The following is a 26,461-nucleotide window of genomic DNA, read 5'->3' as shown; positions in this document are numbered from 1 at the left end:
CCTTCTCAGGTGTTGAAAAGGGGGTTCTATTTTATATTTATAGTGTTCCATGCTCCTGTATAGCATAGCTGCTTCCTCCTCTTGAGAAGCTGTGGCTTTTTCATGCTGTGGAGTTTTCAAGGACTTGGGAACCCAAGCTGCTGACAGTGAATCTCACAGTAGAAAGACAAACGTGTTTATTTGCTTAATAGAGACAATACACAGCAGTAGGCTGAGTAGAATTTAATTAAATTCTGAAAGACAAGTCTTAGGTGTTACTGCAATCTTATTTTAAGACCACAGATTATACATAGTAATTACACTGTTAATTTCTTCATTTCTGTTTGCTTCAGCAGTTTTGTTTGTAACCTGATTTTGAAATGAACAGAATTTAGAAGACACCCTTCCATGGGGCAGCTCCAGGCAGTTCTGATCCAAAAATGAGAGCCTTAAACAAGCCAGCCAGGTGGCTGCTGACAATCTTTTTTCAGGTCCTACCATTGCTGTCTGTATCTGTCAGTGGGAGCCAACTGCTTCTTGTGTCACCTAGAGACCATTGTGAGTACCTGGGCAAAGCTGAGTGTCCAGAGAGCGTTTACTACCAGGAGAGACCTCAGGAGATGAAGCAGTGCTAACAAGGACCATGTACAGGGTGATGTACAGGTGCCACATCTGTAATTTCCCCTGCAGTTTGACTCTGTGGTAGTGATAACACAGATGTTGACAAGGGAGAAGCTGCTGGAGCTTTGCCAAAGGGCTATTACAGTTGCTACAACAAGAGTGACCCATTCAGATGCTTTTGGGATATAAACATATTCTCTAGCTATGGCACTAAACACATCTTACATTTAAGTGAATTAAGCTCCTGTGAGGAGTCCTGTGTCTGGACTTTCTCTGCTGTGAGCTGAACTCTTTCCTGTAGCTTTTACTGTGACTTATTTTAATATTTTAATATTATTTTAACCCTCCACAGTCATCTCTGACTAGAAGGAGCAAAAACTTGCCCGAACTCCCAACTGTTGTCAGAGCACAGCTAAAATATTTAATATCTAAATAGAAAAGTGGTGGTTTGGGGTTTTTCTATTTTGTTTTTTTTTATCCTTACACTGCAGTAAAGGCTTGCTGGATGCAAACTGACATAAAGCTTGGTAAACCAACCTGTAGCTGAATTCCTTGGAGCTCAATCTGTCTCTCTGCAAAACCTGACTCAAGTCAAAACCGGAAAGAGCATTTGAATTATCAAGTGATTTCCCCTAAACTGCCTACGAAGCAGAAGTTACTATGTTGCAGTATTTCAGTGCATCCCACTAACTCATTTGAAAACCTCTGTTATTATGATTATGTAACTTAATGCCTTGTCTTTTTTTTGTTCCAGACCCTAACAGCTTTGTAGGTGTTGAATGCCACCACGTGTCTGAGCAGTGTCTGGCCAATATTAGTGTCCTGATGTCTATGGCATTTTCAGTACTTCTCTGTACTCCTTATTCAGGGTCAGCTGGAGATGTGTCAATATTGGTTCCAGGAATAACATTGGGTCCTATGCCATCCACAAGAGGATCCCACCGATCAAAATCTTTCTTAAGACCTTTAAGATGAGGGAAAGAAAACCCAAGTGGCCATGAGTTAAGTAACCAGCTTTTTGTAAAACTACACTGAATAATGAAATCAACTTGGCAAAGTAGAGGAGGAAAAATGTTTTAAGGATGGAAAAATGATACTCCAGATTTTCTTGTACCAGAACAAAATGTCAGTGATTTTCCTCTGAGTTGCTAAGAGTACAAAAGTAACTGACAAACCTCTAGAAAAAGTCTGACTTATTTCTTATTTTTTCCACTGACACACTTATTTTGATCTTGTTTTAAACTGAAGGGTTATATAAAAAGCTTCACAGGAATTAAATACTAATTAACTTCATATTTTGCTGTAAACAGATACTTACTCAGATGTTTCTGTAGGAAGGCTAATGAAGCGTGATTGCTGATATCAATAGCTTCATTTGGATCTATTTCTCCTTTTAACTTGAAAAATCTCGCAATGATTCCTCCACTTACAAAGGTGAAGTCAGGAAAGCTCTGATGCACTGACCCCCTGAAAAAATTACCATCAGGCTTATAAGAATACATTAAAGTGCCTGATTAAAAGATGCACAGACTTCAGTCATATGTCTTTAGGAGAAGATAAAACAGGTTAATCTCACAAGCATGCAAGATTAGCAGGAAATTCTGCACTAAGCACAGACAGGCGGAAGGTTTGTACATGCTCGCTGCAAGTCACTGTAACTGCAACAGCAATAACAAGGATGTTTGGCAAAGCATCAAAATCAGATTGTCTCCCTGCTCTGCAGTGCAGGATAGAGCCATCCCCTCCCTGACTGCAGAACTGTCCCCAGAAGGCTGTTTAAAGTGTTCAGATGCAGGTGATGCATGAAGCCCAGCACAAAGCTTATGCCCCAGGGCAGGAATGCACACCTTGGAGTGTCTTAAACTTGGAGTTCTTGGCTGCTTTGAGAGGTCTCTGTCCTTACTGTGGGGGATGTATGGCTAACTTAAACATGCAGTGAAAACCTGGGCCACGAGGAGAGACAGTCATAGTATCATCGAGGCTGGAAATGACCTTTATGATGATTAAATCCAACCATTAACCCAGCACTGCCCTTCCCACCTCTAAACCATCTCCCTCAGTGCCACATGTACATGTCTTTTAAACACCTCCAGGGATGGTGACTCCCCCACTTCCCTGGGCAGCCTGGTCCAATGCCTGAGAACTGTTTCAATGAAGAAGTATTTCCTAATATCCAATCTGAACTGCCCCTGGTGCAACTTGAGGCCATTTCTTCTTGTTCCCTGGGAGCAGACCCCAACCCCCACCTGGCTGCCCCCTCCCGTCAGGGAGTTGTAGAGACTGAGAAGGTCACCCGAGCCTCCTTTTTTCCAGGCTGAGCCTCCTCACCTCCCTCAGCTGCTCCTCATCAGATTTGTGCTCTAGGGACTGTCTTTCTGCAGTCACATATAACTGTACAGCTCCAACAAAAACTTCAACCATGGAAATGATGGATCCTGGGCACTTACTTGATAGTGATCATTTTCTTGTTTGTGTCACTGGAGATGAGCTTCTTAATCTTTAAGATGTTCTCAGCCCACTGGAATTTTTCAGAGTTGATAAAAAGCAGCGGTTGCTGGATGCTGTTTTGGTAAATGTCATCACCTACGGGAAGCATCCATACGTCGAGGGCAATGCCACACCTGCCAAAAACATCTGGATATTGGCACAGAAGCAGAAAGTTTGGAAGTTCTGAGCATGCTTTGAGTTGCACAAGACATGGGAAAGAGGAAGTCTCTCTGATACTGAACACATAAATGAATAATTTTGTTTCAGAATTATCTCCACTCTGGGGGAAAAGATTTAGTCCATTCTTGCCATTTATTGGTCTCCACTGCCAGGTGCAGCTGGGCTGCAGGATCCCACATTATAAGATGCAGCTATTGTGTTCCACCATATCCCCACACTTGGAAGAAGCATCGCTGGAGAAAGCAAGACATGCCAAACAAAACTTTTCTTCAGGAGCTAATTAGTAGTCGGGGGATCCTACGTAAAGTGCCCTGCTCCAGACCTCTCAAGTGCCAAATGTCTCTGTCCTTGTTTTGCATACTTACCTGAATCTCATTTCTTTGCTGAGACTTTCAATAACTGTAGCACCACCAAAAGAGTGTCCCATCACAGCTATTCTGCTAGTATCAACAGAATCCTGTCAAAAAAATCCAGGTGCTGTAAGAGTCTTTCTTTCCCAAACTTTTTTAAAGGGAGTAATTTTTTTAGGCAATAGATCGTATTGAAGTAGGTAGAGCATCTTTCAGCTCCGTTACTATCTACCCAGCTTGGGATGACCTGAGAATATGTTGATACATCTACAGTGTGATCTTCAGAATACAGGAATCAGTTTAGAAATGGAAGGGGGAAACCAGAACTATTATTAGGTGTTTAACAAAATGCAGCTGCCACCTTTTCACTCACCTTTAGGCTGTTCCAGTCAAAGTCTGAATGTAGTACATTTGTTACTTCCTCTCCTGAACTGATTTTAAGAATGAGATTGAGAGCTTTGATACACTCCTGTGCTCTTTGCTGCACCTGGGGAGAATGACAGGTTGAGGCAGAGCAGTGGAAGGAATCGTAAGACAACTGCCAGGCTTGACAGCCCCTTGGACACAGGACTTAATCTGATTTTTAATCCCCACTAAGTGTCTGATAATAATACCAATTATGCTGAACTTCAGATTGGAGCCATCTGATGAACAACAAAACTGGTTTTTGGAGGTGTAAAGAGCTGAAGCTCTTGCTCAGAGCAAGATACTGCACACAGAGGAATTTATCCCTGTAACATGCACCAAAGGCTTTCAACTCCTTGGTCCTGTCACTGCTTAAGAAAAGGGTTGTGGGGATGTGCAAAGGCTTAAGTTACACAACTCCAAGGAAGGCTGACTCGCTTCTCAGGCTCACTTATGAGCAAATGTCATTCCATCACTTGCCCCATCAGACAGCAGCCTTGAAACTGTCTTTAGATAAACTCAAATTAAGAAACAGTGAAGAAGCCCATCCCATTTTTTTATATATACTCGTCCCTGAAAACTGTAGTGAAGCTGTTGCAAATAAAGGTTTTCATTGTTCCATGTAAGAACAGTTTTTGACTGCTATGTCAGTAAAAGAAAAGCTTCAAGAACCAAGGAACAGTAGTGATCTTGGGAACCACAGTGTGTAGGCAGCCAGCAAAATGTTTGTGCATCAGTGAATTTCAAATAAATCCCAATCTCCCAACTTCTCCACTTGTGAAATTTGCAGACATCGGCTTCTGGAGGTTATTTCCAAGCTCAGACATTGACACTCAAAAGTAGGATGTTGTACACATACAGGAAATGACTCTTGTACTGTTGTCTGTATGGCCCAGGGAGATAAAGAGAAGCACCTCCCTGACTGAATTTTCATTAGGAAAAAACACTCCCATATTTTAAAGGTCAAGTCTATGCTTGGAGGAGCTTGTCATTATGGCCCCATAATTACATCTAGCATGGATACTGCTTATTATAAAATGGCAGTCTTCTCTGTTTACATTGCTAAAAAACACCTTCAAGCGTGGTAAAGACTATAAAGTAAACATCCCACTCAGGGCAGCCATGATTCATCTTGCTATGGAACGGTAAACAAAAGCTAAAGCAAGCCTAAGGCCACGCAAACACTTGAGCTCAACTCTGTGTCACTTTTAGGCTGCGCTGGGCAGTAGAAGTATGAAGACACAGAGAAGAAACAGAAAGAGTGGAACCAGAGGAGAAACAGATGACTCAGCTCAAGAGTGCAACTTCAAGAAAAAGCTTTGCTGAGGGAGCAGTTTATGCTCTGAAGAAAGCTATTGTTGGCTGCTCCCTTCAGGGACACAGGACCCGATCCATTTTTATATATCCCCGAGCCATGGCAGGAGACTGCTCCCTGAGCCAAAGGGAGAGTCTGCTAGTCCTAAATACAGCACTCCTGCCATACTTCCCAGAGCACAGAGCCAGCCCAGGCACCTGCTTATGGCGCAAGCAACGCTCCTCCTCTCCAGTTTTCAGTTTCCTGTAGTAGATCCACTCCTTCTCCATGGTAGGTGTAGACTCTTCCTGTGACTCAGAAACGGACCTTCTTTTACAATAATACGTGGCTGAAGCGGATTCATCTCTGTAATATCAAGAGGAGGTTACTTCTGGGTATGCATTCCATTTGGTTTGAGATGAAGTTAGCACAAGTTTTAGATTTCACTCATCTGAAGAAATCCAGCTATCGACCATTGCTACTGCAATTGCAACCCAGTGTGCACAGATTTTCTAAATAATGCAATAACCCCACCAAAACTCCCACCTCCTCTATATTCTTCACCTACTTTATATTCTAATAATAAGAGAGAAATAGCGTTATCTGAAGAATGACAAATGATATCTACCTCAAGGCTTTTCACTCTAGGGCTTATCTAAACAAAATTCCCTTTGTTTAGAGAAGAGTTGAGCTATGGGTAGTGTGGGCAGGGCTGAAAAAGAGATGTTAGTTTTTGTTTTATTAAAAAAAGCCAGAAGTTCTTCTTTAGAATAAATACCATTCAGTTCAATGTGAGAAAGTTTCTTTCCATCAGAACTCCAGAACGTGCAGCACGCTCACCTGTGCTCCACAGCAGCCACTATAAAGCCCTGAGAAGCCATCTCTATGCAAATAGCGGAATAGATTGTCCTGCAATAAAAACCACACCCTGGTGAGATGTCATTCTTTCAATTCCACTGCTCTTTAAATGCTGACCACACTAGGTATGCACTAGTCATTCAGTATTTCTTCCATTTGAATTTGCTACCCAGCAGAGCAGGATTTTGTACAGCAGGCACCAAAGCCTGTTCACAAAACCTTGGTACTGTTTTACTGCCTATTCAGAAGGGAAAATGCTACTGATTTTTAATAAGTAGGACACACAGCACTTTGCATCTCCAAAGAGTTGTCAAAAAATCAACCAGCTAATCTTCACAACATGCTTATAGGTTGGTAAATACCTTCACTTCTGTCATACAAGGGGAAAACACAAATGGAGCTCAGAACAACCTGGTCTAGTGGAAGGTGTCCCTGTCCACAGCAGAGATGGTCTTTAAGGCCCCTTCCAGCCCAGGCTGTTCTTATTCTGTGACCAACCATACACCAACCCTGCTGTTGTTTCAGTGGAGGCATAATGACACGCAGCAGCCTGTTCTTAAATCTGTTTCAGCTCCACAAGGATCTCATCTCCCTACAGAAAATCTGTTCAGAAGCACCCTTGGAGACTGCTATCTCCATGGACAACAAAACTAAAATGTCAACAAACTGCAAAATTACCGAAAAGCTCCAAGTCCGTGGGAAAAAACAAGAAGTGGATATTTTTCTCCTGGCTTAAAAGCAGCATTTGACTTTGCAGGACAGGTCACTGAACCTAGATAAAAACAGAAGTGTGCATCATTATTACTGAAATGAGAGAAAGCGTTTGTTTGTGTGGGAGAGATCCCAAGAATGTGGTGACCACTGATATCAGAGCAATCACCTGAAGATAAAGTACCAAGTCTCATCTTTAAAATAGAAGGCAAATATGGATCTGATTCTGAAAATACTTTCTATTGGCAGAAGATACTTGCCTTCTCCTCCTCCCATCCACAGCCTGGCACAAGGTGTACATATCTCTTAAACCTTAATAATCAGGCATCCAGGTCTTGCTGGTATTCACACCTCAGAATCTCTCTGACTTTCATATCTTTGCATGTTTCCCTGTGGGATTTAAATCTCAACATACAGGTGCAGCTTACCTAGAATAAACCGCCCAGACACTCCTATCCACAGCAGTCAGGGACTGCCAGAGAACTGGGTCACACTCAGCACTGAGCCTCATTACACAAACCCATCCCTCAAAAACACACTTCTTTGCTATAAACTCTTTTTCAGCCCTGCAGCAATAACACCCTGCTCACGGAGCACTGAGGCAGCAAGAGGCAAAGAATAAAACCAGAACCAGTCTTACCAACATAATAATGGAAAAGCCTTTCTCCTACAACTCGGTACAGATTAAGGAAGTCAGAGAGTCCCTGATAGTATTCTTTGTCTGGAATCCATCTTGCCTCTTCGATATCTGTGGCATCACATGCTGGATAATAGAGGCGCAAGAAGCTTCCCTGGGATTAGAAAAAAATTTAAAAAAAAATAAATAAAGGAATATTGGTATTTATATATGGCAGAGAAAATGGAACATAAAAACATTTATAGAAAGGGTTTCAGATGCAAGAATGCAGCTCAAGAGAATTATGAGAATCTCATGAGAAAATTATTATCATATGCAGGCTTTGATGCCAATCCTATGTCATAATCTTTCTGTGCCTACAATGAATTTAAAGCAGCATGCAATAAACATCATCACAGGTGGAGATACATTATCACCTTCTCTAGGGTAGCCTAGGGCTTATTAGAAATGTTTCATTTAATTAACTTAATTATTACAAACACTCACTACCTATTTGCTCCATCCAGCATCTTGCTGGATCTTTTCTTCCGTCTTTCTCACTGGGAATGGTTTGATGATGCATTTTGTTACGTTTTATAGGGCTGACTGTTAAAGGGTGACTGAAGATGACCTGAGAGCTGGAGCACTTTTCCTAAGATGACAGGCTGCTCAGCCTGGAGAAGAGAAGGCTCTCTAACATGGCTGTAGTGTTCCTGCCTAAACTGAGCAGAGGCGGTCAGCAAAGCTCTTGGGCAGCTGCACAGCAAAGGAGAACAATATATTGCTCTTCCTCCTCATCAATGTTCACAAGTCTCCCATGGTCCATCTTTCTAAACACAGCTTTGTTAACCTGTGTTTCATCTGCTTCTGTTTCTTATCACCAGTTCAGATCATTAAATGTCTGCACTCCAGGTATCCCAGGAAAGCACCCAAGCTTTCCACACTCACAGGGACCCGCATACCCCCTTGTCAGTCGTCCTCCTTCACAGACAGCAGCAGTGTACCAAGGCACACCCCAAAGCAGACTTTCCAGCAGATGAACTGTGTGCAATTTGCATTCTTACTTCCTGGTTTGCAAGGGAATTTGCAAGACCATATTCAAATTCACTGTCTTGTTCCAACTGTACTTTTAGTTTAGCAAGTTATGATTAGGGCCAAAATAAACGTGAGCTTTGAAATAAAGCCTGATTTCTTGAACACTAATTTATTAGTTTACCAAAAGTTTGTTTAGTGAAGCTTGTTTCTATTCACTTAACAAACTTAAACCAACCTTTGACACAGAGACCATTATGGAAGAACTTTCCTCCACATTTGTGGTGATATTAACTTGATCTCAGAATAATCCCAGTGAACCTCCCCAATGACTAACTGTTTACCAGAAAGGGGAAGAGTCATTATCTATGCCTGGGAGAACTGCAATTGTTCATAATGCTTATGTAGAAAAACCCACATGGGCTGACTGCAAAGAGAAACTCATCACTCCTCTGTGCTGATACAGAGGAAGCTCAGTGAAGGAAAACACATGAACCATTACAAACTGATCACAAGTTCCACTATATCTGGCTAGTCTGAGGAGTAAAACCACAGTGTAAATGCAGGTGTATTCTCTCCAAGGCAAGAGTATTTGAAATGGAAACTCACAAGCAAGCTCATTACTTGTCTGGTTACTGTCTGTATCTTATTATTGTGTCTTCTCACTGTGCTAACCTCTTGCAGAGCTGACATCCTGTTCTTCAGAAAGATAAAATCTCAAGAAGACATCTCATCTTTTACCCTGCAGCTGAAACTGCATAGGCTCATCTCCCAACCCTGCACACCCTCATCTCCAAACCCTGACAAATCCTGTTGGGATCTTTGCAATGAGAACAGCAACAGTCACAGACACTGCGTGTGGCATCTCCTCAGAAGCCCAGTGCAGGAGGGAGCAGTGGGGTGGATGAGAAGAACCCCCTGGGTCCCAGGAGGACACAGTTTCTCTGCAGTATCTTGTGTAGGAGAAAGGCAAGGATATTAGGAAGAGGGAGGAATTGGCCATGGGGATGGCTTGCAGGTTACATCCATCTGGTAATGTCCAGTACACATCCTACACCAGGATGAAGAGGATAGAAAGCTCAGCTGTGTCAGACCTTCTGCCTGATTTATCTGTAAAACTGCAGCCAGTTGTTTCACTAACATTGTAGCTTAAAACCAAAGGAGAAAGAGTCGAGAACTTTACCTCAACTGCATTTTCTGTCATCAGGTCTGTACATCCAACCGAGTGTGGTCCCTTTCCTTCAGGGATCCTGTAAAACTGCTCAGTGCTGCTGGTGCTCCACATTTCCATTGGTGCCTTCACCGACAAACCTGGGAATAAACACAAAACAAATCAAGAGGCCACCATGGCCTCTGTGACCAGATCACCCACACTGAAACAAACCCAGCATGCTGAAGATCCAGAATTAGGAAAATCAAGACTGAGCCAATACAGAAATCTGCTCGTGAGAAGCAAAGAAATCCCGAATTGTCATGTCAACCTGACCTGTTCTACTGGGGAATTTCCTTGTTGTATCCTGAATCCCAAGGAGCAGACAGCACCGTGCACTTACAGAAAAGTGGGACGAAACCTTTGGTTGGCAAGGCCGCGGCGGCACTCGGGAGATCTGCGGTGCTACGAACCGCACAGAGGGAGGATTCTGCTGCTCCTCAAGGAAAACCGGCCTGTGCATCAGGGGGAGCAGGATGTCACGGAGAAACACAACGCCGCAGCCATTCTTCCAGGAGGAATGACGAATCCCGGGTTCGGCCCCCGGCGAGACAAGATCGGGCTGCCCGTGCCGGAGCGGGTGTCGGGGCGGTGTGGCCGTACCTGCGGTGACCCCTCCGCGCCGGGCTGGCCGCGGCGATGTGCAGAGCGCGGGGGGAAGCAGCCGCATCCCGGACTGGGCTCTATCTGCCGCCTTCTCCTTGTGAAAGGAGACACAGGGCCATCCTTATCCCGGTACCCCGCCGCCCGGCCGGGCTCTCCCGGGGCGGGCCTGCCGGGGAAGCACTCCCGGGGCGGGACTGCGGGCGCGAAGTCACGGCAGCTCCTCCCCGGAAAAGCCGCGGGGCCGGCGGCCGCTCCGCCCCGGAAAGGTCCCTCTCAGGCGGCAGCGCGGCGGATCCCGGTCCAGCGAAGATGGTGCGGAAACTGAAGTACCACGAGCAGAAGCTGCTGCGGCGGCTGGACCTGGTGAACTGGGAGGTGTCGGGCGGGAACCTGGCGGAGGTGCGGGCGCTGCGGCGGTACCGGCTGGGCCGGCGGGAGGACTACGTGCACTACAAGGCGCTGGCCCGCGCCGTGCGCGCCCTGGCCCGCCGGCTCCGCGACCTGGGCCCGGCCAGCGCCGCCTTCCGCGCCCGCTGCGCCGCCGCGCTTCTGGAGAAGCTGCACGGCCTGGGGCTGGTGAACAGCCGGCAGTCGCTGGCCGTCTGCGAGAGCCTCTCGGCCGCCGCCTTCTGCCGCCGGCGCCTGCCCTGCCTGCTGGTGAAGCTGCGCATGGCGCAGAACCTGCGCCACGCCGTCACCTTCGTGGAGCAGGGGCACGTCCGCGTGGGGCCCGAGGTGGTGACAGACCCCGCGCTCCTCGTGCCCCGCTCCGTCGAGGATTTCATCACCTGGGTGGACGCTTCGCGCCTGCGGCAGAAGGTGCTCGACTACAACCAGGAGCGCGACGACTTCGACCTGGCCGCATAGGGCTGCCCTGCTGCTCTGCCCCTGGACACACACCCCAATAAAACCACGGCGGTGCCACCATCGGATGCTCACACAGCTGCAAAGGGAGCCAGAAAGAAACCGTGCGCTTCCAGTGTCGTATTGACCTGCTCCTGGCTCCCTTTTGCAGCTAATTGTTCCTTTCATCCATGCAGAGGAGCTTTCCTTACACGTCCACTGCTTCAAGAATACATCCAGTGGCCCAGCTCCATCATTATCCTTGGTGTGCCCAGCACATCATCCCTGGCATTCCCAGCTTCATTAGCAGCTCAGCTCTGCCATCATCCCCAACGTGCCCAGCTCCACTGTCATCCTTGGCATGCCCTGCTCTGTCATCCCTGCAGCGCGTCTCCATTATCCTTACATCCCAAAAAGCAAAAGTGCTTGGAAAAGTCTCTGCCCAGTCACAGGAGCGGATACTGGTCAGGTATAAGTGCTTGGCTGCTTAAAAATAGCTGCTGGAAGGGATTTTAAGCCAAGCCAAGTGGCTGTTTCAAGACTGAGTTTGGCAGCTTCACTGCTGTTTTTCCAAGAGGTTCTCCTGGTTCTTCCTTCAGCTGTTGGATGCACAGGAATCAGAGTTGCTTCTGGAACTATCCTGCTATCAAGGAACGAGGGGTGAATGTGGGGATTCTTGGGGGGTCAGCAGTAAGCAAGGAAGCCGAATACTGCATTTCTGGAACTGTTAAAGTTTTAGCCAAAAATGGAATTTTAAAAAGCCAACTCTATTTCCATGTGAAGTCATAAAGGGAAGTTTGATGCTTTGAGTTCAGTGTCTTTGCTTTGTGGGGTTCCAGCTGACAGTTAGGCATCATTCATGGATCTAACTGGGGAGGTGTTGGAGCAAAAGCTGATCTAACTGTAACTGCAGATTTGGGAGAACTTCTGCATTTAGCACATTAGCCAGGGGCTGTTGGGAACTTTGTTCCCTTTTGATAAAAAAAAAGCAGAAAAACAAAAATAAAACTGTTGGGGTTTTTTAGTTGGTGAAGAAACGTATGGAGTATTTTATAATATAGTTTTCTCTGAGTTTACTCTGATTTTTAAATGATCCAGTAAGCCCTGTCTGCCATCTTTCAGAACTTTTTTTTAAAGTTTTTATGTAACTTACATAAGTCTGGTTTTAGTTTAATAGCTAGAAAGCTATTACTGAGTTTTAAAATGTTTATGCTGGGAATGCTCTCTTTCCCTTACCTACGGCTATGAAAGGATTTGGCAGTAGGTTTAGGAGCAGAGCTGTGATTGTCTGTCCCAGATCCAAAGGGCTGGAGTGCACCTGCTGTCAAAGCTCTGGATTTGGATGCCTTAGTGTGGCTTTTTTTAAACAGGAAAGATGTTCAGGTGAGGTATGTTATGGAGGTATTGTGTGACCACAATCTGTCAACAGGTATTGTGGCTGTTTGTTAAAAAGCAAACAAAATGGTTGCATTTCTACCCATCTCATAAGCCAGCTGTACTAAGCAGAATATTAATTATTAAAGCAATAATAGGTATTAAGGAAAGGACACTAAACAGGTGGATAAACCCTTTGCCTATTACTGCTGTTTGTACTTGCATTTATTTCAGTAATCCCTTTAACAACACCTTAACAACCTTTTCCTCAGAGTGTGCACCTTGCTTATGGTAAGAAACACAAATTGAAAAGACAATTCACACCCAAAGCCTGACTTTTAAACATCTCCCCAGCTTTCTTCTAGAACAATGCCATTATTTCATAAGGTGCCTTATTCAGGTGCAGATAAAAATGGTGCTTTTGCTGTGCTTTACTCTTCTGGGGAACTTAAGTAACAGCACAGTGACTTTGCAGGGCATTTTACTACTGAGATGCTAAACTGCTGCTCTAACCAGTGTGTCCTTAGAGGAACTGCAGAGAAGGAAATATTCCAGCCTGTCAGTCTCTGTAGTTTACATCACAGGCCCTTTCTTTTCATATTAAACCAACTTTTCATCATTCATCTGTGCACCTTCAGCATCTGCAGCAGAAGAGAAGTGCCCCTCCTTGTAGGCTGTTAAGCAGTGGGAACTGATTTCCCTAGAAATATGTGAGATAACAGCATCCATCACCCCTGCTCTCCTCCTGTGATACTGGAAATCAAATTCTTATGTTCTTTAAGAAATCAGGCTGTGTGTGTATATGTCTGTGTGTGTTTTAAGTCTGGAATTTCACAGCTGTGCTGGTTGTACAGTAGGTCAGACCTGAGATGAGTGTCCTGCTTCTGAGTTTTTAGCAGGCAGAGTCCTTGCACACCCCTGACCAGAGCTGGGTCTGCTTCAAGTGCGGTAAACAGATAAAATGGAAGTTCCAGCAGCACACCCACATTCCTGCTGGTGATTACAGCCAGGGAAATGATAGCTTCCTCATGTTCCATGGTGGTTTTGCCTTTAGTTCCTGGGCTTGAGTTTATTTTCCAGAGCTGATGTGCTGTGACTGCTGCTGGGTGGTTCCCACAGCGGTTCCAGAGCTGGGGATTGAAAGAGCACAGGAAGCAGCTCCGACAGCCCTTCCCAACACTTGGATAAACATGGAGGCTTTTGTTAAATTCCAAGGCTGATCCATTGTCAGTATAAATTGGCACAGCTTCCATGGGCCTGTGTGATATGATCCAACGTTGCCCTTTTTTCGGCCAGGTCCTTCAAACTCTCACCTCCAGCACTCTGGGCACTTGCAGCAGGAGAGCTTGTGCATGTGAGAGTGGCAGGATGGGGTCCTGGGTATCACTGGTCCCAGGTGCTTCTTCCCTGTATCTTCTGAAGTGGGCTTGATGTTCCTCAAGCGGCCCAACATCTCCATGAATCTCATGGGAAGTTGCTGGTGCAAGACAGAGGATGGTGGTGCTGGTAACGGGGCAAACTTTCTCCATGCTTGACAAAATGTGGTCACTGCCACCTCCAGAAGTGCCTGTCCCAGCAGCTGAGGGGTGCCAGGGGTACCAGCTTCTCTAGCAAGGGAGGAAGGGGCTGCAGGGGGCTCTGGGAAGTGCAAAAGCCATTGGCAAACACCAAACAGTTTCCAGGCAGGAGCTCTCACTTGGACAGTGGGCAGCAGGAAAGGAGGTTTTACCACGGCATATGGTTTTAGGTTTGAGGGTTTTTCTTTTTTCTTTTTTTTTTCCCTCTCCTTTTATTTTTTCTTTTTTTGTTGGTTTTTTTTGTTTTGTTTTTTTTTCTCCTGACCTTGGCTTTTCCTTTATTTGAAGGCTGCCAAAGCGGGGAAGCTGAAGCTGAGGAATGTGGGAGAGCTGAAGGAAAGAGTCCTTCACACTGACGCCTTTTGTGCTGCAGTGTGTAAAAGGCTGAGGCTGTCACTGAAATGCAAATGTGATTTTTCACTGATCTGAGCTCCATTTTTTTTCCCAGTAAACAACTGTGCTGCATGTTTTAAAGGCTGATTCCATCTGACATTTTGGTGTGGCTTAGTGCTGACCTCAGTAAATCACTGACAGCACATCACCGTGAGCACAGGGGCTGGGGAAGGATGGTACATCCCCCTTCTCAAGATGGGAAATGGAGACTGAAAGAAGCAAAGGTGGAGCTGGGCAATTCCCAAGTTTTTGGGTGATGGTCCTACATCCTGGGCTAGGCCAGGGCCTCCCAGCCGTGCTGAAGGGCACTGCCCCATGCTCATCTCTGCAGCACTCCCCAGTAAGAAACCCCATAGCAGATGGAAATGTCACTGTCCCCTTTTTGAGCTCTGAGTAATGTTTTAAATACATCCCCTCACAGATCTGACCCTAGACATAGAAACAAAGAGCCATTTCTCATCACCAGGGCATGGGATCACCTTAAGCCCCATGCCAGATGCCAAAACATTTCAACATTCACTGGGTCTGGGGGATTATTATCTTAAGAGTTATGACAGTGTTTACCTGAGAGCCCCAGCTCTTGTCCCTGCTTTTAAATACACCATTTTAGGCAGTGAAGCATCTTTTCTGACCCATTGCTTTCTGGTTTGGGCCTGCAGCAGGACTTTGTGGTGGGAAACCTGTCTGCTGGGTATCATCCCCTCTCACTTCTCTGCAAGCACAAGTCTCTTCCTCCTTCATATCAGCTGATTTTGAGGAGAGAAAGTGTTTCACTCCCAACAGGCTGCAAAAGGGGAGGCCATTAATGACAGACAGATGGAGATCTGAGCATATCCTGTTCCTCCTGGAGCTACCCTGTGAATCCTGTGTATCTCCAACAGTAAATCACCACAGCTTGATCCCATATGTCCCCAGCAGTAACTCACCACAGTTTCTGGGCTGCTGTGAACACATCAGTGGGGTTGGTGAGCAAGCCCAGGGGCTGCAAGCCCAGGCAGCACCACCACCCCTGATCCCTACCCAGAGGAGCCACCACCTGCTGCTCCTGGAGAGGCTGGGGTGGTTGTGTCACAGGGTAAAGTACAGCCAGGTTGTCCCGGCAGGTCTGTGTGGCTGATATGGCAATCCTCAACTTATCCCTTGTACCTGAGCTCGGGCCTAAAACACACCAGGGGAGCCACATCCTAAAACCACCTACTCTCCCCACCAGTTCCAACAGCAGCTGGGACACAGGGTCCCGTGCAGGTAATGGGAGGCTGGGTTTGGAGGAGGTGAATGCTGTGCTAGCAGAGCACTCAAACCTCCTGGTCTTTGTCCCTCTCAGCCTTCCAGAAGAATTTAGGTGGGGAAGGATTTCTGGAAGTCACTTAGTCCTCAAAGCAGGGCACACATGGGGCTGCCTCAGGTCTGCATGTCTCGGCGCTGGACACCTGGAGCAGAGTTTAATCACCCTCGCTGTGAATTATTTTTTCCCCTTCCATCTAGTTGGAGTTCTCCCTGCTGTAGCCTGGGACTGCTGCTTCCCATCCCCATGCTGGACACAGCCGTGTCAGGAGGTGGGTTACATTTCCCTGAATGCTGTCCACACACGGAGAGGCAAAGGGGCATGTCCCCCATTATCTCTCTCAACTTCTTATCCGGAGTGGATCCCACCCTTCCGCAGGGACGCACAGGGATTTGGGGCCAGATAAGGCGCTGGAAGGAAGCGGAGGAACGCGATCAAGAAGGGTAGGGGACAGGGAGTGGGAACAGTGAAGCTGCATGAGGGGCTGCGCAGAAATTACTCAGCTCCTTAAAAATCCCCATCACGTCACCATTGCTCCTCCCCGTGCTCTCCCCAGACCCTTTTTTCGCCCTTTGCAGGGCTTTACGTACCTGTTGTGCCGTGTCCTGGCCGCGCCCTGCTCCTGTCCCGCTGTCCAGAGGAGCAGGATGTCCCCTCTGGCCACCCGCAGCCCTCCGGAGCCGGGCGAGCGCCGGCTGCTCCCACAGGAGGCCGCCTCTGTCGCAGGCACAGCGACCGCTGGGCTCTCCCCGAAGGGGAGGGACCAAACTTTGCCTTAGTTTTCAGCTGAGACAATCTTTCTGGGAGAAACCTTCCCTGGGCCTGAGAACCAAGTTTCTGGCACAGAGCCATGCGCAACAAAGCCTGCGCGTCGCAGCGGGGCCCGCGGCCGCCGAGGTGCTGGGCCGTGCCCCGGTGTGGCGGGGACAGGGTCAGGCGTGGGCCCGCTCTGAGTGAGTGCTGGATCTCCCGGCTGGGGCTGGGCCAAGCAACAGGAACCCCGTGAGAAAATTCCCCCGGATGGGTTGCAACACCCCGTGGAGGAGCTGCAGTGCCTGTGGCCGGGCGAGCATGGGGGGACGGCACTTTGGCTCAAGGTTGTGCTGTAAAAGTACAAATCTTTTCCTCTGTCCGTAGGAGAAGGACGCTTCCCACTCTCTAGGTACCACATTTGGGTACAACTTCTGGAGTGGCGGAAGGTGGATTTAGCACAGGTCCGTACTTGTGGGGCAGATCTGCACTCATCCCCCTTTGCACAGCCCTGGTGTTTGCCCCCTCAGTAATGCTGAATTCAGGGAATTCACCTGAAAACCGGCACCAATAATAAAAGATTAATTTTGTGAGAGATCAACAGCTGTGAAATGGCCCTATGAGCTTCAAGGCTAGCAAAGGGAGGCAGCAGGGGAGGAGGGCAGGTAAAATTTGGCTTGGCCTAAATCGCTTATGAAGTTGCCCCCTTGGAGAGCTGCTGAGCTCCTGCCTTGGAATCAGCAGCTTCCCTTCCCTTTGGGTGTATGTGTGTGGGTATGAGCTGAAGGTGGAAAAGAATAAAGTTGTATGAAAAAGTCCAAGACTTTTTTTTCCTATACTTTTGTCCAGCCCTCATTTCAGTGATAGGTTGGATGCATTAAAGTTTGACGTTTTCAGGATAGATTTGATGCTGTTGAAAGGTGCTGGAGAACAAATCAGAAGATCTCTTTTTAATCTAAAGGAACAGGTTCTTCAAGATTAGTGAGAGACAATGAGGAGGAGGAAGCAGTACAGGGGTGGTTAAAGTATCAGAGAGACCAAATCCCGTGATACTTCTGTGGCCCACTAGGAGCTCCAAAATTTACTTTTCTTTTTAATATATTCAGATTTTCTCAGATGTACAGGACTCAAACTCAGTAGAAGATGAATATGGGTCTTTCTTTTGGATCTTACCTGCACAGTCCATCCACCCAGGTGTGAAACAGGCTATGAATCTTTTCATTTAAGACCATTCCTCCTTGCCCTATCATCTCTTTTTTTTTTTAATAAGAATAATTATTATCATCCCTTTTTATTATTTTCACCAAAGAACATCAGAGAATACTTGCAGAGGCATTTCTGTCATTGAAATGAAATGCTACCAGTAAGAGACCCACAGCACTGGCAAGGGAGGAGCCAGTTCCCATGGTTAGTGAGCACAACAAACCCAGGGCAAATGTTCAGTGTGGCTTTAACTACGAATCCTTTATATAAAGGACTGCACTTTGCTGCAGATTTCTGTGTCTACAGACCAAAAGTCACCATTGGTCTGGGACCACCGGTTTGAAGATAAGTTATAACTTTTTTTTGTTTGCCTCCTGTCATTCCTTTTTCCTTATTTTTGGACAAATCCTGGTTTGTCACAGTGCCTGTCTCATTTTTAATCCAGGTGCTGCTTGACCTTTTAAAGTTGCTGAGAGGAGCTGGTACATCAGTGAACACCCACTAAACGACCATCCCTCTGTTACCAGGCGACTTCCTGAAGAGTGCAGCATGACAGAGCTCCACGAAGCCGTGGCTGTGGGGGACTATGACCTGGTGAAAAAGATTCTGAGGGCGGGGCACTGTGACCCGAACCAGAAGGATGTCGACTGGCATGACAGGACCCCCCTGCACTGGGCTGCTGCCAAAGGTAAGGGCACCCCCAGCTCTGTTACCCCTATGAATGGATGTCATAAAAGGTGATGCTGACTGTAATTGTATCTATGCTGGCAAAATCACAGCTTGTATCTGATAATTTCGTCCCTAATGAGCAAAAAAAAGGTTAAATATCCACTTAAATTGGAACTTTGCCTACAAAATAATTTATGGGACAGCTGTTGAAGTGATTTTTACCTTTTTTTCTTCCATCACAAGACAATTTTCAATTTACATGATATGTACATAGGGAATGGCTGCTTTTCCCCCCCACTACTTTTCTAAGAGGTGACTCCATGAGGTTGTTTCTCATGTACTCCTGTGGGAAAGAGCAGAAAGTCAAACCTGCTGTATTTATACCAGGTATTTATCAAACCCAATAGAACAAAATAATAACTGTGGTTTACATTGCTCTCCCTTTATCCCACCTGCTTAAATGAACAATGCAGGATCAGAGCTGTTTGCAGCTCCCATTTGATCCTTCACCTTCAGAAGTGTTTGATAAAGTCAAATATCCATTTGCAGCCCAAAAAAGAGATGATGCAACAATATATAATGTATAATTGTACACAATGTAAAATGGGAAACTGGACCTCTGCTTCTCTGTGCTACAGTGTTTGTTGGGATCTCGTGTCATGGCATCTGTCTTTGCTCAGAAATCAAGAGTGTGATTTGCTATTTTACACTTAAGACCATGCTTTTTTGATTATTAAGCATTTAGACATCAGCAAAGGGAACTGAGTTACTTAACAGATTGATGATGCGAGACCAACATGGTCTAGATGCAATTGGGAATGATCCAGCACAGTCAAGACAGTGTCAAGTGGGGTAGAAAGATTTTTTTTTTTCTTATTTAAACAGTTCCACAGGTTAGAAGAATGTGAAGGTGAATAAAAACAATGTCTCTATCTACTATCCAACAAACCTTTGTTTTAGTAAAGCTGTACACAGGTTTTCCTGTTCTCAATGTTTAAATTTTATTTTGCAATTTAAGTAAAAACCAAAATGAAGCAATGAAAGAGCCAATTGGTCAATGACTGATTGAGATGTGCTGTTCAGAAATTAGAAAGCTTTTTTATTTGATTGTTGTTTTTATTGTAAATTTCTCCTGGAAATAGTCTAATTCGGGAGAAAATAACCAGCATTTCCTATTCAGTATCATTTATATGGTAAAACAAATAGTCAGGTCGGTGAAATCCGTGACTAAGGGGATTATGACCAGCCGTGTGTGACCGCCTTCTGCATCCTGAAGGTATAAATTCTAAAGCATCTTCTCTCCTGGTTTTGCTGCGCATTCCAAGGGCGGTCAGACCTGGTCAGGCTCCTGGTGGATCACGGCGCCCGGCACTGCCTGCGCAGCGACGTGGGCTGGACCGCGGCTCACTTCGCTGCCGAGGCGGGCAAGCTGCGGGTGCTCCGCGCCCTCCACTCCCTGCACGCTGCCATGGACGCCGCCGACCTCTTCGGAGACACTCCCCGGAGGCTCGCGGAGATCTATGGACACCGGGAGTGCTCCAAGTTCTTGGAAAAGTGAGTATTGGTGGCAAGTCCCGCTGCGGCTGCAGTGAAAATTAACCTCACTGCTCCACAGAGCAGCAGAACAAACACAGTGTGTTGCTTATCTTCCCACCCAAAGCCTGCTAAAAGCCCTGACACACAAGCTGTCGTGGATAAGCAAATACGGGCCTGTGACAGGGAAGCCATGAGAAGACATTATTTTATTCCCCTGCCTCCTGCGGTTTGCCTTGTTATGTTTTCAAAATCGTTACCGCTTCATGACATCATTGTTTTTGTAAGGATGTTGCAGAGCCGTTATTAAGCAACAGAAATGAAAGCAACAGCTGACAAGTGTTAACCCCTTACAGTGGTGAACGGCAAATACACAGGTTGAGTTGTTTAGGAATAGCCCTCAGCAGTTGTATGTGTGTATATATATGTGTATATATATATATATATATATATATATAATTTGGCTTTTCTTATAGTAAAGAAAAAAGCCACCCTATTTTTTACATAATTATAGAAAGTTAGACCACTTAAGTTAATAGGATGGCCTCATACTACGTCCAGATTTTGGGGAAATCCTTGTTGTTTTAATTGCTTACAGTTACCACTGTGGCAGCACATGCCATAAGAAATGCGCTTTTTAAGGATTCCCAATTACCATTCCTGGTTTTCTGCCATTGGCTTGGCTCACAGGTATTTTCATCTTGCAAAGGTGTTTCCCTGCATCAGGATGCTTTACTGCAGAGGTTTGAGCTGTGTCCCATCCTGCATCTCTCTAAAGCAGTGGGACAGATCACCAGAGGTCAACCAGTGCAAGCCATAGTCCCAACACCACTTTATCTAAATACACTACCCATGAAACCTGCCCATGCCAGACCCTGGGATGCTGAGAGCTCCCAAAAGTATTTTCTTCCCGAGTTTTTCTATGAATTTACAGTCCCACCATCATCCTTCACTGGCATCTCTTTTACCACTGCCACCATTCTCGAGACTGCTTTGGTACCATGTACATCCCATATTTTTTTTAATAGGCATTTATCCAACTCAAAGTCTCCAGCTTGCCAGTGCAGCACACGAGCTGCCAAGTTCAAAATCTGGCACGGTGATGGGCAAATGTCTGAGGAGGCCAGTGCCTTACAAATGCCACTTTTCATTAATCCACATAAACCTTTCTGTAGATACTGCTGTCCTTTTGCTGTAGTTCTTCAGCTTGTTGCTTCCTGCTGAAATGCCCCATGCCCACTTTTTATCTTCACACAGCATCAGTGTCCTTCCATAGGAAAAGACACACAAACTGTGCAAAATCCCCCTGTAGAGAGCCCAAAAAAATTTTTAGGGGAGCCACAAGTTCTCATTTCCAAGCTCTGGCTATTATGGAGGATGCTGATAGCTTTGCATTTTACCTGCCCACCCAACACAGAATAACAGAATCATAGAATGGTTGGTAGGGACATTAAGGCTCATCTCATTCCAACCCCCTGCCATGGACGGGAACCCATTCCACTAGACTAGATTGCTCAAAGCCCCATCCAACCTGATGGATCTCACCACTGCTGGAATGGGGCATCCAGACCACTTTAAAGTCTCACTGTTTTTGGAGCTGACATGCTGTAATTCCTCACTATTCACCACTTTCCTTCCACACAGAGTATCAGCTCTTCTTACCCTCAGACCTTCAGTTTAAAGGCATTTAGGCTACCAGCACCTGATAATAAAGCTTTGAAAATTAGATTTTTTTACTACCTAGACACTGGATAAGTAGTAAAGCTCAGGTTTGCCAGACCTTTGAGAATGGGGCACTGTCTTCCAGTGGAGATTCTCTTTATACTGTTCTCAGCTCTTGGCATGCTTAGTTTCTAAATCAGAACAGGTAAATATTGTCTAACCTAGAGGGTGAAAGTCTACAGGCTTCTGCCCCTGTATGAATAATTTATAGCAATTACTTGCCTGTTCAGTGCTGTCCTTTTTGCACTAATCTCACCAGTAATTTCTGCCAAGTCTGTGGCATTTGCTGTGCCTTGGATGTGCTCCAGAGCCATGGCAGTGAACTGACAGCAGGGGTAGGGGAATTGCCTGGATGATGCAGCAGGGCAGGTGGAGGTGCCTGGGAGAATGATTGACAGGTTGATTGACAGGATGATTAACATCCTGGTCTGAGACACCTTAGCAACAGCCTGGGATGACTCAGGTCAGCTGATGAAGGGCTTTTGGAGGTGAATGACTGATTTAAGGTGGAAGACTTGTCTTTCAGAACCACATGCTGGCCTGGCACACCCCACAGCTGCATGGCTCACCATGGCTGGGAGATCTAATGGCTAGGAAGATGCTTCAAATGCCCAGTCTAGAACATTTTATAAGACACACAAAGCCTGTATGATCACCTCACAGCCATTACCCAGCCTGTGGGCAGCCAAGAGTTTACCACTGAGACTCAAGAACACTTTTTAAGCCCAGCCACTATAATTTATGACCACAGTGGATGCCTTCACCCTCACACACTGGCCTCACTGCCTCACATCAGCAAACTTGGAGTTAACTAGAAGGAATGGCTGTCATTTGTAGTGTAATTTCGATTCCATTCTGCTCCTTCAGATGTATAGAAGGTCCTAGAGGTGATGTCCAAGGTCAGGCAGTGCCAAAGGGAGCAGGGCAGTACCGTGTGTGCTGCAGTTAGGAGTGTGCTTGCACAAAATGCTGCACAGCACAGAGCAGCTCTGCCCTCCACTCATAGTATCTGTGGGATATAAATATGAGGAACATTTTGTTACACAGCATCCCTGTCAGTTTTGGATATTTGCCTGTCATGCAAAAAGAGAGAAAAGGCAATTTTTAAAATAACAGTCTGAGGGTCTCCACCAAATGCAGGGCTGATGTGCATATCTACACAGAGCTATGAGCATCCAAATTCTTCCTGAAACCAAATTCAGTCCCCTCTAGCACCACCATGACCCTTGCATGCTGTTTGTCAGTCCCCAGGTGTTGCCAGCTGCATGAACTGCCTGCCTACCTGGGCTGGGCCACTGACCCGTGCTGAGGACTGCATCCACATGGAAATATTAAATGTATCAACACGGAAATATTATTAAAATGCAAATATTTTGAATAGTCCACTGCTGAGTATCCGTACCACTCACTGAGGTTTGCATGAACATGCAAAAGTTAGGAAACAGCTGGTTTCAAAACAGCTGCTTCTGAATAGCAAATGCATATTTTGCATCAGATTTGTTTTGCATGAGAAGGGCTTTACTCTGAATGCTATGAGAGCTGCCAAGGATGGTGCAGAGATCCTCAGCCCATGTCTGCTGCCACCCTCTCTGAAAAATGTTGAAACTGTACGAAAGGGTCCTGCTATCTAAGACAAGGGCATATGTATATTCATGTGTAAATAAAAAAATATGTTTATATTTAAAGTCTATAAAAAAGGGTTTCTTGCCCTTGATAGCAGATACTTAACAGCAGACAATAGGGTAGTTCAGTTTAAACCTTTCTGTAGATGGCCTGACCAATCAGGGCTGACCAGAAGTTAAAGCATCTTAGGAAGGGCATTTTCCAAATGCCTCTTAAACACCAGCAGCCATGGGGCATCAACCACCACTCTCAAACATAGGCTCTGTGGAGATCTTAGAGCACCTTTCAGTACCTGAAGAGAGCCTACAAGAGAGCTGGAGAGGGACTTTGGACAAGGGCATGGACAAGGGGGAATGGCCTAGGTAGGTAGGATTAGATATATTAGGAGTAAATTCTTGACTGTGAGGGTAGTGAGGCCCTGGCACAGGTTGCCCAGAGAAGCTCTGGCTGCCCCATCCCTGGAAGTGTCCAAGGCCAAGCTGGGTGGGACTTGAGCAACCTGGTCTAGGGGAAGGTATCCCTGTCCACAGCAGGGAGGTATGGAATGAGATAATCTCTAAGATCCCTTCCAACCCAAACCGCTCTGTGATTCTATGATATAGAAAGCCCAGGTGATGAGGTCCATCAATATGGAGCTGCTGGCTTTGCTCTGTGCTCTCGGCTAGGACAGCATTGCACTGATGGGACAGAGCTGCTCTATTACAGAAAAAAAGGGTTTTTTCTGACAGAGCTTCCTGAATCTTGAGTGCCTACAACATCAGAGCTCTGCAGGAGGAGGAAAGGGTTGGCCTTCTCTTGGGCAGGATTTACCCTCGGAATGTCCATGTCTGGATCCAGGCAGTGCTGGGGCTCAGGGGGGTCCCTGTGAGGGGAGGTTGGGGCTGCACCGCGGTGTTTTCTCAAGTGTGGGTGACAGCAGGGTTTTGACCAGACCAAGACCCAGCCCCTGACCCTGTAGATGGGTCCCTGTGAATGGAGCTGTGTCTGTGGTGTGCTCACTCTTGGTTTCTCTCCCAGAGCAGAGGTGGAGAGCAGGAACTACCGCAGGAAGGCTGCACTGAGAAAAATCCCCTTAGACCAGAGAGATGAAGACTGGGAACTCAAGAAAGAAGAGCTTCAGAGAAACCCACCATGTTTTTGGGAGAAGTGTACGGCCTCTATTCAAAAGAAAAATGGGAAAAAAAAGGGGAAGCAGTAGTGTGCCCTGCCTGTTTGGTGCCTCTGAGCACTTGCAATGCAGAGCAAAGGCGCTGGCAGACCTCATATGGATGGGAGATGCACATGGCTACAAGGATGCATCCTTAGAGATATACTGTAAACAATGTCCTTAACAGCTAGAAATGCTTTTGTCTTTCTCTGTGTTTCTATGTATCAGATGTCATATTAATAAAACAACTGCAAAATATGTTTAAATATACCAATACTCTAAATCACTGCAATGGTTAAAGTTACTGAGATGGCAGCAGTTACCTGTATTGTCAGGGAGAGAAATGGTCTTGATCCTTCCTGATTCACAAAAGCATCTTGGACTGTGGTTCTGCTTGCTCTGCTGATGTCTGTGGCCTTTGCTTCTGGCACTGAGTCAACCAGAGGCTCTACATGGACCTGCAGCCTCTGGTGATGCCTCTCTCTTTTCTTGGAAGTGGGATGTAGTTGCTTCTTCTGGATGAAGTTGAATTGTTAATTTTGAGCTTTCACTGGACACATGGGTCCAACAGCCTGAATCTTCCATTCCTGGCCCAGCAAAAGGGAAAATGTGCTCCCTCCTTGCTGCTTTCAGACAGCTGTGACTGCCAAGGGTATTGGAGCACTGCCTTTTTTTTAGCATTGCCCCCAGCTATTTTTATGTCTCTGCAAATAGGAATGCTGTGCAACTGGTCCTGAGCTGTGCATCTGCTCATCAACACTTTCCATGGCAAAAGTATTTTTAACACTTTCACTTCTCAGTCATAAAATTTGGAATGTGACCCAGAGCAGTTTTCCATTGCATGCCAGCACTGGGCAGCCATTCCCATTGACTTCTGACATCTCTCATGGGTCAGCTTCCCTGTGCTGGGCACATCCTGCACCTGTCCCCATGGGCTGTGCAGGGTGGCTGTGCTGATGGACACCCTGTCCCCTGCAGTGCCAGCTGAGTGGGGCTGGTGCACAGGGCAGGGATGCTGAGCTGGGTGTCACTCTCAGGGGTTTCACAGGGATGGAAGGAGGGATCTGCAGCGTGGTTTGCTGGGGCTGTGGAGTTTTGTGTGATCACATCTGCAAGGTGCTGGTTTTGCCTGCTGAGTCTTGTGTATGTGAGGTTGTGAGGGATGATGTTGCACTGGATGTAGGGAATAAGATGGATCGTCCAGGGCTTTCTTGTGAAAGTGGTTGGGACTGTCACATTAAAGGATGAAGTGCATGAGTAGCAGCAGGGGAAGAAGGGAGGTGTGGTGATTCCTTGTTGCGATAAGGAGCAATGCAGATTCCCCAGGCAGGTGCAAAGGAGAGCCACTTTATTGCAAAAACCCGGACTTCTTAAGCAGTTAGCCAGTTACCAGTTTACATAGATTTAAAACATAACAAATATAATTCAACCAACCACCATACACCATGATATGGACATGTGATGATCACACTGCAGGTTTTTCTGCCCCTAATTCAGCTGTGTCTCTTTCCTGCAGTCCTTTTCTATTTAGCCAAACAGGCCTGAGCTATGATTTTACAAAGGCAACAAGGCCTTCATTTTGTAAGGTTTTACCTATGTGCAACAGTTCCTGTCCTTTCAAGGCCTTTCCCTGGGGACATGTATCCAGATGAGATGCTTAAGATCAGCCTCTGGACCTGAGCTGGTGACAGAAATGATCAATTCAGGTTCTGCTCTGTTCATGTTGGAACTATTTTATGTTTCACCTGCTGTGGTGGGTTGACCTTGGGCAGCAGCCAGGCCCCCACCCAGCTGCTCCTTCTCTCTCACCCACAAGGAGGAGGTGGAAAATAGTATGGAAAAGCTGATGGAACGAGATAAAGACAGTGAGATCACTCACCAGGTACTTTCACAGACAAAACAGACTTGACGTGTGGAAAATGAATTTATTTTATTGCCTATTGAAAGTACAGAAGGATGATGAGAAACAAACACAAACTAGAACCTGCTGCCT

The 26,461-nt window shown here is 46.2% G+C and overlaps 3 protein-coding genes across 5 annotated transcripts; 2 read left to right on the top strand and 1 right to left on the bottom strand.

Annotated features, from left to right (window-relative positions):
* Positions 1 to 153: 153 nt before the first annotated feature.
* Positions 154 to 16,753, bottom strand: PLA2G7 (phospholipase A2 group VII; the record flags this gene model as incomplete). 3 transcript variants are annotated; one of them, XM_082303232.1, is made up of 11 exons in its annotated part: positions 154 to 1,564; positions 1,919 to 2,067; positions 3,048 to 3,221; positions 3,633 to 3,724; positions 3,991 to 4,104; positions 5,535 to 5,682; positions 6,157 to 6,225; positions 6,853 to 6,946; positions 7,526 to 7,676; positions 9,717 to 9,844; positions 16,412 to 16,753. In XM_082303232.1, the coding sequence occupies 11 exons, from the start codon at positions 16,671 to 16,673 to the stop codon at positions 1,461 to 1,463; spliced, it is 1,485 nt and encodes a 494-aa protein (XP_082159358.1). In that variant the 3' UTR covers positions 154 to 1,460. The 3 variants fall into 3 exon arrangements, with proteins under 3 accessions (XP_082159358.1, XP_082159357.1, XP_082159359.1); XM_082303231.1 differs by lacking the exon at positions 16,412 to 16,753 and adding an exon at positions 10,020 to 10,413; XM_082303233.1 differs by lacking the exon at positions 16,412 to 16,753 and adding an exon at positions 10,087 to 10,226.
* On the top strand, positions 10,383 to 12,001 carry IMP3 (IMP U3 small nucleolar ribonucleoprotein 3; the record flags this gene model as incomplete). Its single annotated transcript, XM_082303234.1, has 1 exon — positions 10,383 to 12,001. One exon carries the CDS (start codon positions 10,383 to 10,385, stop codon positions 11,214 to 11,216), a length of 834 nt encoding a protein of 277 aa, XP_082159360.1. The 3' UTR covers positions 11,217 to 12,001.
* Positions 16,754 to 18,323: 1,570 nt separating the features above from the next.
* Positions 18,324 to 24,738, top strand: ANKRD66 (ankyrin repeat domain 66; the record flags this gene model as incomplete). Its single annotated transcript, XM_082303052.1, has 3 exons — positions 18,324 to 18,462; positions 19,769 to 19,997; positions 24,339 to 24,738. 3 exons carry the CDS (start codon positions 18,324 to 18,326, stop codon positions 24,517 to 24,519), a joined length of 549 nt encoding a protein of 182 aa, XP_082159178.1. The 3' UTR covers positions 24,520 to 24,738.
* Between the last annotated feature and the right edge of the window lie 1,723 nt (positions 24,739 to 26,461).

The sequence above is a fragment of the Coloeus monedula genome (assembly GCF_965178545.1).
Source record: "Coloeus monedula genome assembly, chromosome: 2".
Classification (NCBI taxonomy): Eukaryota; Metazoa; Chordata; class Aves; order Passeriformes; family Corvidae; genus Coloeus; species Coloeus monedula.
This window is presented reverse-complemented; position numbering and strand designations above follow the sequence as displayed.